This window comes from Solea solea, chromosome 12, assembly GCF_958295425.1.
Source record: "Solea solea chromosome 12, fSolSol10.1, whole genome shotgun sequence".
NCBI classification, from domain to species: domain Eukaryota; kingdom Metazoa; phylum Chordata; class Actinopteri; order Pleuronectiformes; family Soleidae; genus Solea; species Solea solea.
In genome coordinates, this window is record NC_081145.1 from 23,206,243 (window position 1) to 23,223,758 (window position 17,516).

A 17,516-nucleotide genomic window follows, 5' to 3' on the forward strand; every position below is an offset into this window, starting at 1 on the left:
TATAGGTACAATTGTGGGGAAGTGAGGACATTTTGTCTGGTCCTCACAACTTTAAAGGGCTTTTTCAGGGATAAGACTTGGTTTTAGGGTTAGGGTTAGTATTGGGTTAGAACACAGAGCATTTAGGCTGCTTCCCCCCCTCCCCCATTACTATGTTAAAATATATATACAGAGGCTATAAGAACGTGCAAAATACAGTGTATTATATCTATTTTTTCTAACACAACCTATAGGCAATCAGATTAAATTGTTCTTTTATTAATTTTCATCAACTATGTTAACATACCTGAACAAAACATACTAAAAAAAAATTTAAAATCAGACTGAATTTATGAAATTTGTAATTTTATGAACAAAAACAAAATTATAAAACGTATTTTTTATGACTTCTGCACAATTATCACTACTCCCAGTTTTTTAAAAAAACAAAAAACAAACATGCAATATAAAATTAGTCATAACTTTGACTCAACAATACATAAGAACACGAAAAAACACATTTTGTAAAGTTCCCATTAGCACCCACACCCACAGGATGGCCCATATAAGGAGTTTTGTATTATTCCCACAGCAATTTACCAAGGGTACGCCTGTGACACAGATCTGTGCCGTGTGAGCACTGAGGGTTATGGTAAGGGACTAGAGAATACATTATTGTCAATGAGTGTTCTCACAATGTATGCTGTGCAAACGTGTGTGTGTGTGTGTGTCTTCATGCACACATACATGAAGTCTTGCTTCCAGAACTTGTTGATGGCTGAACAGGGCAGTTTGACCCACTGATTTCTCGCTTCATGACAAGCACTTTTAACACTCGCTCCCTCACTCTCTCCTTCTGCTAACCTCTCTCTCTCTCTCTCTCTCTCTCTTGCCCTCTCACACACTCACTTACTCTGACTCTCTCTTGTTCCTCGAGGAGTTGAAGAGTTGAATCGTGGGTCAGCAGTTCTCTGTGCAGAGCCAGAGACTAGATTTCCAGATGGTGAAGTCACCATTTATCTCTGCTCATCAATTAAACACACACACACCCACTTACATGTGAAAGTGTGTTTGATTGTCGTCTCTCTTGCTTTTAACCTGTGCATACAACAGTACAGTACAACAACAATTTGATTTGCTCTGTTTCCACTGACACATCGAGACATGTCAGTGATTTAACTGGTTCCAGGAGAAGTGCATGATGGGAAAGAATACAACAGCGCTGAGGGGACACTTCTGTTAAGCGGGGAAAACCCACTTAAACTGTGATACTTTAAGGTTTGGTCAGTGTGTGTGTGTGTGTGTGTGTGTGTATACTTATATATTTATATCTTTGTAAGGTCCAAGAGAACGTAAAAAACAATCCTTGTGGGGAGATTTTGTCTGGGCCTCACAACTAGACCTATTTTAGGTTGTATTGGATTTAGGTTACGGAAAGGGTAAGGGTTAAGTAAGTCTTTTTTTTTTAATATAATGCACAAAGTGCTTTACATAAAGTGCATAAAAATAAACATAAAAACACAGCATTGAATAGACACAAGATTGTATACAGCAAATAAACAATTAAAACAGATAAAATAATAAATGTTGATGTTGGGCACTTAGTTGTGATGGTTATGTTTAGGGTGAGGGACTAGGGAATGCAATGATGTGTCCTCACTAAGATGTAAAAACAAGTTTGTGTGTGTGGACCTTTTCACACACACAAACTTGTTTAGACCTTTTCAGGCCTAAACACTGACCTTGTCGGGACCAGTAGCCCTCATGGAGACCGAAACCTGGTCCTAATGAGACAGAACCTAATTTCTGAGGAACTGGTTAAGTTTAGGGCTGAGATTTTAATTGTGGTTAAAGTTAGGGTGTGTGTTTTGTCATGTTCACATGACAAAACAGAAGATATCAGAAGATAACATTAAAAAGGGCAGAGAGTTGTGTGTGTGTAATGGTTTTAGTACTTTGTGTATTTTTAATGTTGGCTTTTTTATTAATTGGTATTATATATTTTTATTCTGTTGATAATGTATACATCTAAAATATGCCTGAGCTAAAGTGGATGGAAATAATTTCACTCTTTTTTTTTATGTCAAGTATGTTTGAGTGGACAACGTTCGGTTTTGATTGACAGGTCTCAGCCAATCACAGTCAGCGACGGTGGCTGTCACTCAAACCACCACTTAGCCCCACCCATTCACCCACCGTGACCCCGCCTTTCGGTCCAGCAACGACCAATAGCGTGTGGTGACGTCTGGGAGGTGACGTCACTGCTCTCTGTCTAATGATCTGACTGCTCGCAGCGTTGTCTATGTCACAGGAATAAAAACCTTCATTTTATAATTAATATAAAAACACATGTGACGTCATTCATGAGCAGCATTTAATGGACACTGCTTTAAAGTTGAAATTACTGGTTTGTTTGTTTTTTTGATTAAAATTGAAAAATGTGTTAAATATTCAAGCATTTGTAGCAGGAAATTGACATTTTTAAATGATTTTTAAACCGTTTTTGTTTTTTAATTATTTTGTATTATCTAAATGTAACCAGTGTCACGTGTGTGAATGAGATTGTCTGCTGTAGATTCTCTCATAATCTCCGCCTCCACGGTCATCCTAAATTATGGTTTAGGCCATAAACTGGTCCAGACTAGAGCCCGGTTTTTTTTTTTTCTTCGTGTGGGTGAGTTTAGTTCACACTATGACACAAGTAAGGAAGAAGTGTTACTTTTTCAAGTTTAAAACGCTGGAGAAAAAGTCAGTTTTCATTATTTTTAATTTTGAGTGTATTTTAGGACAAAATGAAACACCGGAAAGAGATTGTAGTGATTATACACACGTGTTCGTTACAATTAGACGATTATTGATCACTTAATTATTATTAATCAATTAAGCTACCGCAAGTTATTTTTGAGACGCAGTTTGACATTAAATTGACATAATCCCGAGAATTATATTAATGTTGTCAGTGTCGATGGCTGTTTATACGACGATATTAAGATGATTTAATGATTTAAAATGTCGTATCATATGAAATATATCATAGTCTATATACAGCGCTTGTAACACACACACGGAGCGAGACGAACGATCGTGTCAAGATTAATGAGGATTAATTAGGACTGTCACCAATAATAATAATGTATTTATTTGAAAATGTGTCTGAGAATTTTCTCTTTTTTCTGTCCTGCAGAGCTAAACTGTAACCGCGTTTATGTGTGTGTGTGTCTGACTTTAACTTATTTTGTGTGTCACATTGTGTTATGTACGTACATATTACTACTAATATTCTTAAAATGAATAGAATAATATATTTAAAAAAAAAACAAAAAAAAGTGTAATTAAAGCGGAATAAACCACAAAAACAGATGAAGTCTCGTGCGTTCACCTGCGTGTGACCACAGAGGCCTTTAATACAATTAAATCAGACACTCACATTTTATATTGATTCAACACGATTAAGCTTATTGTATAAAAAGGTGTGGATTGATTTATTACCAACACAATTGTTTTTGTTTTATGATCGTGTAAGACTTACATTTAATTTACTACGTAAAGGATTTGTGCGCGAGGCCTGTGTTTCTGCTGCAGTTTACTTTGTCTCCCGAACAGAAACGTCTTTAATGCGATTTTAAATAATCTGTATTATACATGTGGACTTTATAATGATATCATGTACAAAGAAATAAATGACGGTCAGCAGAGTCGAGTTATAGATTAATAAAAATATTTATTTATTAAAATAAAAATCCTTAATTTTTTTCTTGTTGTTTTCCAAATTAACCAACATGGGAGATTTTTGTGGTCTCTGCAGGTCATAAATTGTGCATGTGCAGGCGTGCTGCTCAGCATAGAGTTTAATGAATAAAGTCAGAGAGAGAGAGAGCGCTCCTGTCCCTCATCACCTACTGACTCCGCCCCTTAACCTCTCTCTCTCCCTCTCTCTCCCTCACACACTCATTCACAGGCACACACATGGCTGACATGAGTGAGGGAGAAGAGGGGCAGCTCCTCCTTACTCCTCCTCACTCCTCCTCAATCCTCCCTCTGTCATTCACAGTGGAGGCTCCGAGTAGAAACCTCTCCATCTCTTCTTCTTCTTCTTCTTCTTCTTCTCCTGCTGCTTCTGTGGATGAAAAACTGCACATCTGATCAGAGTTTTCTTCTCGTCCTCTGCTGCTGCTGCTGCGGTTGTGACTTTTCCCCTGTGTTTCCACAAACTTCTGTGTGCTAGAGTTTCCAGAGCAGCTGCATCGTAATCAACTGAAGAAGTGAAAGAGAAGAAGCAGAAACCAGCAGAACTGTCCAGGATTCATTGGGTGGTGTTTTGGGTTTGGGTCAGTTAAACACCCAGGCTGGACGTGCCTCTCCTCCCCTGGACCACAATGGGTTCAGACATACGTGACCTGAACTCCCTGCTGACCCCGCTCCCACCGGGCCCCAGCCCCGGCTGCCCGGCGCTGCCCGTCAGCACGGCCCCACAGTGGGCTCCCGTCCTGGACTTTCACACCACGCCGTCCCCTTACTCCTCCCTGGCCGCCCCCCACAGCTCCCTGGGCTCCCACTCCTTCATCAAGCAGGAGCCCAGCTGGGGAGCCACCAGTGACCCCCACCACCACGAGGCTGACCCCCACTGTGGCCTCAGCGCCTTCACCGTCCACTTCTCGGGACAGTTCACGGGCACTGGGGCCTGCAGGTATGGGGCGGCTTTTGGGGCTCCACCGGCACCCAACCAACCCCAACCTGTGACTGCTCCACATCACCACCAGCCCCCCAGCAGGATGTTCAGCAACCCACCTTACCTGACCAACTGCATGGACACGGCGCAGCAGGTGGCCCGCAACCAGACAGGTAGGACCAGAGACCTCACCTCTTTACTTTCCTTTTAAAAAACATCACTCTCTCTAAGTCTCAATAACAAAGTCAGACTCAGCTGAATGAAGAATTATGTGTTGCCAAACACTTCATCATCATCATCATCATCATCATTGTCCTTCATCTAAACAGTGACACTGAGGACAAGCTGTTTTCAAAAGGTTGCTCTGCAAAATGATGTAAAAACATAAAGACAACAAATAATAAAACACAAACAAAAACAATACATAAGGACACTGATTTAACAAAACGGTAATCAAGGTTGAAAGGAAACAGGTGTTAGAACTTCATCTTCCTCCCTTTCTCCTCTTCCTCAACTGTAGCTTTAGTTATATTCTGGATTATTGTAAATGTGTAGATTGTCCACCTGAGAGGATTGACTAAGATTAACTGTGCTGGTGTTTAAAATGAGCTCACACAAGTTTATGTAGTTACAATACCGTTTTTAAAACCACCACAAATAACAATAACTGCTGTGTATTTGGTCCCAATAGTGATAAATTGTGCTGTAACACATTTAATAGAGTTGTGTCTCTTTCAGTCTTACATTACTACACTGCAAAACATTTACTCATTTGATTATGTAAGAATTAAAAATACCTTTTACATATTCTTATAATTCTGGGCTGTAATGAACACAGAGAGTGTGACGTGATGATGGAAGGATAAATATGAAGCCAAAGATGTCAGAAGTTGTTGTGGATCAACATCATGTTCATGAGCCATGTTCATGAACACATGAGTCACACTGGTGCTTCTTTACGACATTAAAAAAACAAATCTCTTTAAAAAAAAACAACAATGTTGTTTTTTTAATTTGCTCGTGGTTGTTCTGGTTGTAAAACTTTGACATTTAATGCTCATTACATGGAAACAAACGCATGTTAATCCCATACTCAGGACTTTAAATTTAAAATCTTACATTAAAATTAAAGGAGAAATTTGATGATGAATTTTCTCTGTGAGTCTAATAGAGTTGCCATCAGTTAAACACAGAATAAAAGGAATCCTAAGAAAGAGAGTAGAGAAGTCAATCAAATTATTAAAAATAAAATATTCTAAAATATGAAACTCCCATTGAATTAATTAGTGTAATAAGTAATCATTTTCTACGGCATTTGAAGAAATACATCCTCACAGTCTGTGATTAACATGCAGGAAAATGATCATTAATTTCATCTTTATTTATGTATTTATTTGGTTTAACTTAAGTTCAACTTTTAATTTTTGGTGTTTGAGTCTAGTATTTGCTATAACTTTTAAGTTTTATATTTACACAACACAATATCATGTATAATTAAATATATATACATGCATGTGTGACACAACAATTTGTGTTTTGCAAAAGAGGTTTTTTAACATAGAATAAAATCTTTTATTAAAATAATGAATGTATAGGTTTAATTTCATCATCACTGAGTAAATTCATCACAGGGAAACGTGTAAATTGTTCTAAACACCCTTTACCTGCTCGCGTTTTATTGATCCTTCAAGGGGGATAATGAATCTGTAACACAGATTAATTGGTAATAACGTGCTTATCAGGCGGATGATTGAGTGAAAAACATGATAATGAAGGATTAGCGCTGACCTGCAGGCTGGTTTTATCTGACCCTCCTGCTGTGGCTGGACGAGCGCACACAAACAAACTCACAGCAGGACTCAGGTCACACGGTGGAGAAGAGAGTAGAGCAGGGGTCACGAAGGGTTTCACTTTTCAGCACTGGAGGCTTCTTGACTTTTTTTTGTTGACATTTATTTGTTGGTTTGTTTTTAAAAGTATTATTTTGATTTTTCTTTAGTTATTTTAGCTACATTTTTTTGAGTTTTTGTGATTTAATCTGATTGTTTTAGGCGTAGAGTGGTCATCACAGGATGTTTATTTATTTATTTATTTATTGATGTATTTATTTATGTATTTATTTTCCAGAGCGAGTGAGGCAGACTCTGTTCTTTTGTTTGTGTGTTTGCGTTGCACTAAATGGCAAGATCCATGTAGTCCTTTGATTTAATTTGACTTTTATTTGTATTTATTGTTTTGTTTTTTTTGACAAATGGTAACTACACTGTTTTCTATTCAATCATTTAAAAAAAACATTTTCAAGTAACACTGTATATTACAGTAAATTAACAACACAGTAAAAGCATAGTCATTATTTTACAATATTATGATAATATCATCTTGTTTTCCCAATAATAACAGTAGTAATATGAGATAATATTACAGTGATATCATATTATTTCCAAATTAATAGTCAGGCATTTTCTGATATTATAAAGTTGAAATGAGTCCTTTCTTATGTCCCAAACACATTTTCCGTCTATATTTCCAAACTAATACTTAGTGATTATGACATAAATGGATTTGATGTCAACCAGTCAGATATTAGCGGCTTCAACAGGTCAAGACTGCCAGTGAATTAACACCATTATCATTACGTTGAAAGGCAAAACCATAATTGTAATAATAAAGTAAAGTAATAAAGTATTGTCATACTTTATGTACAATATGTACAGTATAATATATAAATCCAAACAAAGTAAGTTGTTCAAGGTTTTTTTCCACATAGTGAGATGTTGAGATTAAAGCTCTGTGAAGTTTTAGTGGCTCTGGAGTTTGTGAGATCATAAAAAAACAAAAGAAAAAAAAAGGATTGAGGGTATTTCCAAACTTACAGCTACAGCTTTTCCACTTGAGTACAAACTGACCCACACACACACACATAGATGGGGGGAGGGGGAGTGGTCAGACAGGGGTGAGTAGAAGATAAATGGAGAAGTTTAATGAGTTTTTCATCTCCTCACCCTCCACCTCCTCCTCCTCCTCCTCCTCCTCCTCATCCTCCTCTCACCCACTGATCCACAGAGTCAAGTTAGTGAAAGTGTTGCATCTGAATTAATGAGGCACATGCATGTGTGTGTGTGTGTGTGTGTGTGGATGATTTATGAGAGTGTGTCGAGGCCTGCAGGTCAGCCAAAGCCATGAGTCAGATCTGAGGTGCCAGGCACTGATCCTACGTGTGTGTTTGTTCTTGTATTTGTTACAGGACCTTTTTCTAGACCGAAGTAGTTCTCATGGAGACCAAAACCTGGTCCTAATGAGGCAGAACCTCATATCAGAGGCTAAGATTTGAACAATTATGTGCAATTATTTTTTCCCAAGTGTGATAGTGGAGGTTTGTTGAAACCATGTTTATATGTGGTACCAAATAATCCAAGCTATATTCACCTTGTGCAGCCCTAGACCTAGTCTGAGACAAGGGTCACACAATATCTACTTTACACACCTGTATGTGTGGACCATAACAAATTTAGGACTTCAAACTGCAGCCGGAACTTTAGATTCTCTGTGGAGAGAAACGTTGTTTGACTTTATGTGGTTCTGTCAGAGATTTCTTCCTGTTTTTTTCTTTCCACTGATGCCCAGTGTTTGCTCATTGTGTGAACTGCTGGGTTTTGTCTTCTCTCTATAATTTTGTAAAGCAGTGGTCAGAAATCGGTGGCCCGCCAGGATCAGTATCTGTCCCCGGCAGATGATCAGATTAACAAATCTGATCTGAAAATGATTTGCTTATCTTCACAAAGAACTACTACTTGCATGTGTTAGGCTCAAAGAAGAAGAAGTCATTCTTAAGATTTAAATGATGCACAATAAATATCAACAGTACCAGTAAGTATTTTACGCATTTGTCTTCGTAACAAGCTGCTGATTAAAGACAACGTCCACATTATTATTGTTAGCTTAAGGCTGTTTCTGACTGAAGACGTTTTAAGGCACTTTGCCTGGTGAAGATACAACGTTTTAGCCCAAATATTCAATTGCTTACAAATAAAACTGGCCCTGGACCACATTTACGTGCCGATCCCTGTTGTAAAGGTTTCTGCCTTGAGATCATGTATGTTGTGATTTAGTGCTATACAAATAAAATTGATTAAAATTAAAAACATTTATTGTATTTATCGTGACCAGAAATTACAAATACAGCAAAGGCAGATTCTGAACACACATCGCTGTGTTTCTTTGTGTTAAACATTGGTTTTAATGAGCTGGAGAGCTGATTCTGAGCATTTGATTACATTTATTTAAAGTAAACAATACAGGGATTGCAACTGGTTGTGTCTATAACTGAACTATAAGCTAATTTTCCGCTTTTAAATTTGGAATTGGGTCAATGTTTGCTGATGATTTAAATGTTTGTGAAAGAGTCTAATGAAATGATAAAAAAAATCATGTTAACTCTACATTTGTTTATTTTTTTGTGCGTGTGTTTCAGGTTACAGTGCAGTTGCATTTGATGGAGCCGGTAATTACGGTCACACTCCCACACACCACAGCTCCCAGTTCTCCAACCACTCCTTCAAACATGAAGACGCTCTAACTCAGCAGAATACCATGAGTGAGTGTGTATGAACTGTTTATACTCTACTGGTATAAGTTTAATGTTGTTTTTTCTGACTGTTCTCTTATGGTCTGATTATTCTTCTTTGTTGTTTTTAATTATTACTAAAGATCAACAAAGGATCTTATTCTGTATGTTTCAGTACTACAGCTCTGTGTTTTAAGCACAAATCTCCATATAAAGTAAAGTTTTTTTCTCCCTGACTACAGGTTCAAATATTGTTTACATTATTGATTCTTTCCTCGGTTAATCTATTATTTGTTTGCCCCATAAATTGTCAGATTATAATGGGAAATGTCAGTCAGTGTCCCTAAATGTCCACATACCTGAATGTCCTGTTTTGTCCCAAACTCCCAAAAATATGCAACTCACTGTCTATGAGAAGAAAAAACACAATATTTCTATATTTGTTAATATAGAATGAATATGAATAAGCCAAAATGGGAAAATGTACAATTTAAATGTTTGTATTTATCAACTGAAACGACGAAAAATTGAAAGTTTTCAGTAATCAGGAAAATGCAACATTCTGGGGGATTGGTAAAATCCCCAAAAACAAACATGAAAAAACACGTAGCAACGATAAAATATTTACATTAAAGAAATAATGACTTCTCTGTCCGTAAGAAGAACAAATGCAGATCTCCATGCGTTAGTGCACAGCTGCGTTTGTATGGCAGCTCCGTGACTCTCACCTAGGGAGTGTCTTGTCCCTTATTCTGACATCCCTGCAGTGACCTCTCCTGTCAGAGGTATAAATCACCCACATCCTGACTCACAAACTCCCTCGTCTCCTCCTTCATATCCCTCCTTTCATCCGCCCCCACCCGGTCCTTTCAGCCCCCCCCAACCCATGTTATTGGTAAATATTTAAATGTGAGTTTTTATGAAGCCGCTCGAAAATTTATGCCGTTTTGTTTTCGAGATAACTTAAGAGAACTGCTGGAGCTGAGAGGGATTTTTTTTTATTTTTTTGGAATGTGGAGAAATGTCATGGGAGCCATTCGTCGCACTGCTGGGGAAGCTCAGAGTTTAGGAGCATGAAGTGAACGGTCTTTATTTGTGGAAGAAACCGAGGAAAAGAGGAGAAAAGTGCAAGGAGAGAGGGAGAGGGAGGGCGAGGTTTAAAAGAGATGAGATATGGAGGAAGTTTAAAGTCGTCTCCTCTGAGGGAGTTTACCTTCACCTGCAAACTTTATAGCTGCACACTGCATGTATATTTTATAATTGTGTGTGTTTCTCTGTGGTGTAGGTGAGCAGCAGTATCCTGTACCTCCTCCTGTTTATGGATGTCACACACCTTCAGACAGCTGTACAGGCAGCCAGGCTCTGCTGCTGAGGAACCCATACAACAGGTAACACACACACATTCTTCCTAACTTAACCCAATTCTACCTCTAACCCTAAAACCAAATCTTAATCCTCCAAAATCCCTTTAATGTTAGGTGCACCAGCCTAAATGTCCTCACTAAGTGAAAATGTCCCCATTAAGAAGGTTGATAGCCAAAAAAGGCTTTGTTTGCATAGTGACTTTCTGCTTCGAAACTTAAAGTTTGTCCATCTCGGCTGCTGTAGAAACATGGTGTCGCAAACATGGCGGCTTATTCTAACTTCATGTGTTTAACAGTGTTTAATTTCAAGCTAATGTAGTTTTATACAAACATTCGCATGAGTTTCTGCTTCAGTAGGACCAGGATTTAGTTTTTTCTCTTGGTCTTGAAGGTCAGTGTTTATACCAGAAAAGGAGGTGACAAAAACAAGGACACACACACACATGCGTATCTATTTTTATCATAAAATGAAGCTGGAAATGTTCCCCAAAAACCATTGTTGATTGTGTCAGACGTCGGTCATTCAGGTAGCAGGATGTGTTTGTGAACAGGATGTTCACCTTCAGAACAGGTCTGTCTGCCTTTGCTGCTGCTTCCTTTCTCTTTTTGTTCCCCTTCCTATGTCTGCTAATTGGTCACTAACTCTTTAGTGAGATGTGCATTTTTCACATCACTGCTGAATTAAATAGACTTCAAATGAACGTCAGTGCTGTAGCAAAAGTCACGGTGCCATAGAAGGAAGTAAAATAACACTGGGAGGAAGTTGTGAGGCAAAGTGGGTCGACTTTATAAAATATTTTGGGACTAGCTATTTTGGTGAAATAATATTTTCTTTTAGGATAAATTACACTTTTAAAGTGTAATTATGTAAATTATGTAAAGTGAGATGTTGTATATTTTGGGTCTAGTATCTGTAATTTGTTTCTGAATCACTTTTTAGCTTAGTTGTTAGTTGGTCAGCATCGGTATCGGTCCGATACTGGTTAAAAATCACTTGATCTGATATCGGACAGATGAAAATATAGCATCCACTACAATACAAAAATCCTATATATATATCACATGACACAGACTATAAAAATGTAAATTAAATTAAGCAAAAACATTTTAGCTGAGTCATGTTTGGGCTGTATATTTCTTCCTTCGGGAGAATAATAGTTGTTACACAGTTGGAGAGTTCTGTCTTTGAAATGACTCAGCACAAATGTGTTGTTAACGGCTTCAAAGTTCATAGTATCATGGCCCAGAATACTGAATTTGACCGATAAGTTAAAAGTGCCAGTACACATAATAGTAAAATTAAAAAGTGTCTATACGGCGTACCGTGATCATGAACGTGAAACACGTGCAGGAGCACGAGGAGTCACACCTGCTCTCTTTTCCACTCTCCACCACAGTGTTTGCGTGTTGTCTAACATTCCTCACATGCCACTGAATTGTTTGTTTTTTAATCGATGGAGCGAAGGAAGGAATCCTGCGTAGATACGACTTTATGACGGTCACTCACTGACGTGTCAGCGAGCGTAAGCATGAGATGCTGGCTGCTGTAGTGTACATTCTGAGTCTGACGGTCTTCTTTGTCATCAACATAACTGATATCAGCTCAGCACACACACACACACACACACACACACACACTGCTGGGAATGCTCATACGAGTGGACTCGGTTGTCTAATCTTGCAGCCTGGTACCAACAGGACTGTATTTACTCTACAGGCCGCCAGCTTGGCCTGCTGGAACAACATGAAATAAAAACATGCTGAGGTTTTATTATAAGGGAGAGAAGGCGAGGGTGAGGTGCGTGCAACTGCTCAGCGAAGACAAACTCTTCACGGATTTCAACAAAAACCTGATTTAATTTCCCAATTGTAAAATTGACTCTTAGTGCTCACAGGTGCAACCTTGGTAAATCGTTGTGGGAATAATACCCAATTACATTATATTGCACGTTTTTTTTGTTTAGTTTTAAAAAAAAAAAATTGGGAGTAGCAATAATTGTGCAGAAGTCACAAAATAGACAGTTTTTATTTTGTTTTTGTTCATAAAAACAAGCCAAACAAACACAAATTCAATCCGATTTTTAAACATTTCCAGTACTTTTTGTAAAAATTAAAAAACTATTTTGCTGAAAAAAAGGGTACAAGACACTCTTAATTGCACAATAGCCTCTGTGTATATATTTTAATATAGTAATGGGGGGAAAAGCAGCCTAAATGCTTCACACAAGAACTAAAGACAGAAAAAGATAAAATTGACAAATAAAACTGAATAAAAATGATATGAAAATAGAAAGAAAAATAACATTATTAACAAAAGTTTTTGCTCTATTCTATTTCATAAACACTAACTGTATATAGATACAATCTTGTCTTACATCATATACATAATTTTTTACAACTGTTGTAAATCAGTCAATCAAAAATAGCTCATATGAAAGAGGTACATCATTTCTTTAAAAATAAAAAAAAAACTTCATACACCTGATACACCTGCACATTGTAGCGCTCCAGTTCTAATTATTCTTTTTATAGCCAGTGACGAAGATGATGAAAAAATCTTTTAAAATGTTTGTCTTTGATAGTGTTAATGTTTCTGTCATTATCAAGTATCTTATTTGCATTTATGCAGTTTTGGAGAAACTGTCTTCTAGTTTCCTTCCAGTTGTATCAAAGTAAGTGCCGTTCTGTGTTTTCTGTGTCCTGTGAGTGAGCAGAATAATGAAACATCTGGAACAACCTTGTTCATGGTTCGCAGATGATTAATTCTTTTGACTTTGATGATCTCCTCTTTTGCGTCACTGTGATGACGGCATTTGTTGGTTTTGGGTAACTACTGTATTGGATTATGAAGTTTTATTGAAGACGTTTCTCCTTGACAGACAACCGTTGGCTGGATTGTTGTGAAAGTTTGCAGAGAAAGAGACAGAGAATTGGTTGTATCCATCTAATACTTGGACAAACATTCGAAAGAAAGCACTTATTGTGGAGTTCTGAGCTCAGAGAAGTGTTTAAAAAACTATTTTAACTGACAGCCAATGCTGATGTGTTTTGTCTGAGTTTCATTGAATGATACATTCATGAAATAACTTTTAATTCTACGTTAACTCTCTAACAATTCTGGTTTTAGAGCCTTTTTTAAAATGTCAGTATACAAAGCTCAGATAAAAACTGGTGTCTGTTTTGTTGAACATCATCTTATTTTTGCGAAAAGCCTGATGACAACATGAATATGGGCCTGGCACCGATGTACAGCAGATAACTTGGCTTCTCCGTGTGAAAGGATTAGGCTGGATCCGTGACAGGGCCCATCGTTCTGCAGGAGAGAGGAAAAGCAGACACGTTACTTACTTGAAAATGTCACGGATTGGTAATTTAAATGTCATGCTCGGCCTCTGCTCCGACAGTATTTCAGCAGGAATACCATTTGTGCTCCGCTGGCCATGTGCCCTGTCTCTACTGTAAAATCAAAGTGGGGCGTAATGAGCAGGGTACCAGGCACCACACATACCCTGGTCCAGACTGCTGCAAGCCTGCAGGTGGTGTGATAAAGAGGCTGTAGTGTCGGGGGGGAGCTATAAATCCACTGTGTGTGTGTAGTAGTAGATGTGTGTTTAATCACACGGTGGGTCTGAATAATGATCGTAGAGTTTGCTGTTATGAGAGAATTCAGCTTTCCTGGTGTCTGTCTGAGGCACATTCTTTGACTTTTGCTCTCTGCGTGTGTTTGAGTTTGTGTGTGTGTGTGTGTGCTGGCATTTTCATTAAAAATGCTTCAATTGAGGACAACAAAAGGCAACACAGCCACCACGCTAATGGATACTCATTGCTCAACCCTGTCCTGGTGACTGACAGTCCACTGCACAGCTCATGAGCCTCTCTTCTACGTTTTTTTTGTCTTTCCTCCACAGCGGAGACAATTTATATCAAATGACCTCTCAGTTGGAGTGTGTGGCATGGAATCCTGTCAATACACTGGCCTCCGCCATAAAGAGGTAGGAACTCCATCCATGGTTCCCCTTCAAACAGCAGCAGCCAGTCAAGTTTGTCTAGTTTTGGAGGTTTGCGCTCACTTAAAACTTGGCTGCCAACAGTAACATTATTTATTTTTATTTTTCCTTTATTTAACCAGGAAAAAAAAACTCATTGAGATTTAAAACCTCTTTTTCAGGAGTGACCTGGCCAAGATGGCAGCACAAACACAGAATGTTACACCAAACACACAAGACACAAGTACAATAGGAAAACAAGAGAGGGATTTACATGATTACACAGTGCAATCACAAGAGTTTTACATGAGTAAAACCTCGTATTCACCACTTTACAGGAGAAACGTCTATGATATCAAAGCGAACCTGCTTTCTGCTTTATTTAAATGCTTTTTTACCACTGAAAACGGAAGTTTGCAAACTGCTGACTCTCCCACACCAAACACCATAGAGAAAATCAGCATTTTTAGCTTATGAGGAAACAGGTGCTGCTGCTCCACTGCTGCCTCATCTGGTAAGATTCTGTCACGTAGTTAAATCCAGATGAAGTATTTCAAACACAGACGTTAGAAAATAACACATTTGAACTGAGTGATGGAGGCAGCAGTGGATCAGCAACCTCTGTGTGCCATGATGTAAAATCGCTGTTTTTTCTATGGACTTTCATCCATAGTTAATAACACTGTCTAAAGGCAAGAAAGGAGAATTATTTTAGGTGTTTTTACTTGTGTAGCCATGTTTTCAGTGTCTGGTATTGGTTTATGTGCATATAGTTGAATATACTTTATTTTTTAATGTTCGTTCATGGACTGATGACGTCCCATTTGCCCAAATGTCCCACAATGTCTTGGGACAGAGTTAAAAACCATTCATCCTGGGCTGTGTCACAGTGACCTGCAGAGAAGCACGCTGGGCTGCATCTGTGAACGCTAACAATCACTTTTCTGCTCCGAGCCAACAGGCACTCTTCATACTGTACGTAATGAATGAGTGTTTGTGTTTGTGTGTGTGGGTTAGCCCTAACACTCCCGTTCCGTAGCGAACGGGAGTGGTATATGCTGGTATATTTAGGTGATGTGTGAATGAATTTGGTTAAATACAAAGTTGTTAAAGTTATAAGGTTTGGTTTGTGCAGCTGGTTGATAAAAAAGATATCGCAGTGTTTCAACAGCCTGGCTTGGCTCTGACTGTGCCGGTATTTTCTCCCTGAAAAGCTCAGGCTGCTTCTGTCTGTACTTTCTCTGTCAATGAAGGGGGGAGCGAGGAGAAAGGGAGGGGAGGTGCGAGGGTGTAGTAAGGATGAGGAGGATGAGAGAAATGAAAGCGTCAGGAGGAGGAGGACAGGAGTTAATGCAGATAAAGAGGAGTGGGGCGAGGAGCACGGGATGAGGAAGAGGAAGTGTAGGGGAGTTGAACGTGGAGAGGAAGAGCCGATAGGCCGATTCCAACAGAACCTTGAACCTCTCATCACCTGATGCAGAGATCTTTCTTTATATCACAGTGCCTGGATTTAAAGCTCCTATTATGCTTCACAGTAGTGAAGAAGTTTTTCTGTTCTGTTTTATTCTTTTATGCCTTTTTTTTTTTTGTTAGTTTAAGTTTACAGAATGTGTTTGTTACCTTGCAATTAGATAAACTGATTTATCTAAACTGTTTGTCCACACCAAACATCACAACACACAGGATGCTGTTCCACTTCCATCCCAACTGAACAGTGATTCCATTCAATGGAAGCAAATACTATCATTTTTAAACCATTTTAAACCCATTTTTGAATCAATATTTAGTTTTTTCTGTAGTAAATGTAATCAGCAGGATAATGACATGAGGTTGCTATTGTGGAAAACTACCGTACAGTAGATGGTTCTAAACTCTACTGTTACTCGTTAACATGTTTTTTCATCCTTATTTACATTCACTAACTCCCTGTCTTGTGTAATTGCTGTGTTGACTCAATATCTGCTCATCAAGTTAACTGGGTACTTAGTTTCATATCATGAATGAACAGTAAAGGAGATTCTGCAGAGTTCTCGTCCGTGTTGATGTTTTTCCACCTGTACGTTGGGAAAAATCAAAGCAGACAAAGAGCAGCTTATGACTGACTGGACGTTTGACCACATTCCCACTCTCTGCTGCAGCAGCACAGGATGCTAACTCCCATCCTCCCGGTGAGGCAAACTGAAATATGACACATTACAAAGACAGGAGTGTTTTGTTTCTCTGTGTTATCATCAGAAGATACGAGAGGCAAAGCTGGCAGCTGCGTCTCACAGAGCAGGTTTTGTTCCGCTTATAACGTCAGAGTCAGACACCAAAGGCTGTATTGTGTCCTGCATTTCCATATCTAGTTTATAGGTCACATAGGTAATGTAGTAAATATCTAATATAGTTAATGATTTAATGATTAGTTTATGTTCCCATCAAAAAAGTTAATTAATGATTTTTCTAATTTTAAGTTTATACTGTGCCGTTTCTTAATCAAAATCTAAATGAAGTAAAAACTTTTGGTTGACTTAGGTTAGATTTGTTTCTCATTCCAGTCGCATGAGAAGCAGTGGTAATATAAGGTATAACATTCAGCTTATACAATATATTTACAAAATTAACACTTATTTTGAAAATCTGTGAAATAATATCACACATGCTATTATTAAATTGATTGGCTTTTTAATTCACTTTGTTTTAATTGTTTTATTTTATCTGTCAGTTTTCTTTGTCTTTATTCCATTCCGTTTATTTTACTGTTTTACTTTTATTTATAAATTCTGTGAAATATTGCCACAAATACTATTAATACTGTTCACTTGAACGTCCCCCTCGTGACCAGACTAGATGTTCGTCAGCCCACAGGTCATTTGAGTTTGAGACCACTGTTCTATACAGGTTTGGGTTAATGTAGATCTCTTGTTTCACTCTATACTTACATACATGTTGTGGCCTTTCTCTCACCTGTT

The 17,516-nt window shown here is 38.1% G+C and overlaps 1 protein-coding gene across 5 annotated transcripts in view; it reads left to right on the forward strand.

Moving 5' to 3' along the window:
- LOC131470427 (Wilms tumor protein homolog) overlaps positions 1-17,516 on the forward strand; it is a 39,655-nt gene that overhangs the window by 11,114 nt on the left and 11,025 nt on the right. For 2 of the 5 annotated variants that reach the window (XM_058646247.1, XM_058646248.1), the window contains 4 exons: positions 4,205-4,821; positions 9,120-9,242; positions 10,498-10,600; positions 14,485-14,568. In XM_058646247.1, coding sequence (XP_058502230.1) covers positions 4,356-4,821; positions 9,120-9,242; positions 10,498-10,600; positions 14,485-14,568 — 776 coding nt within the window. In that variant the 5' untranslated portion in view covers positions 4,205-4,355. Of the gene's footprint in view, positions 1-3,948; positions 4,822-9,119; positions 9,243-10,497; positions 10,601-14,484; positions 14,569-17,516 lie in introns of those variants that run through there. The other 3 variants (XM_058646250.1, XM_058646251.1, XM_058646249.1) reach the window with 2 other exon arrangements.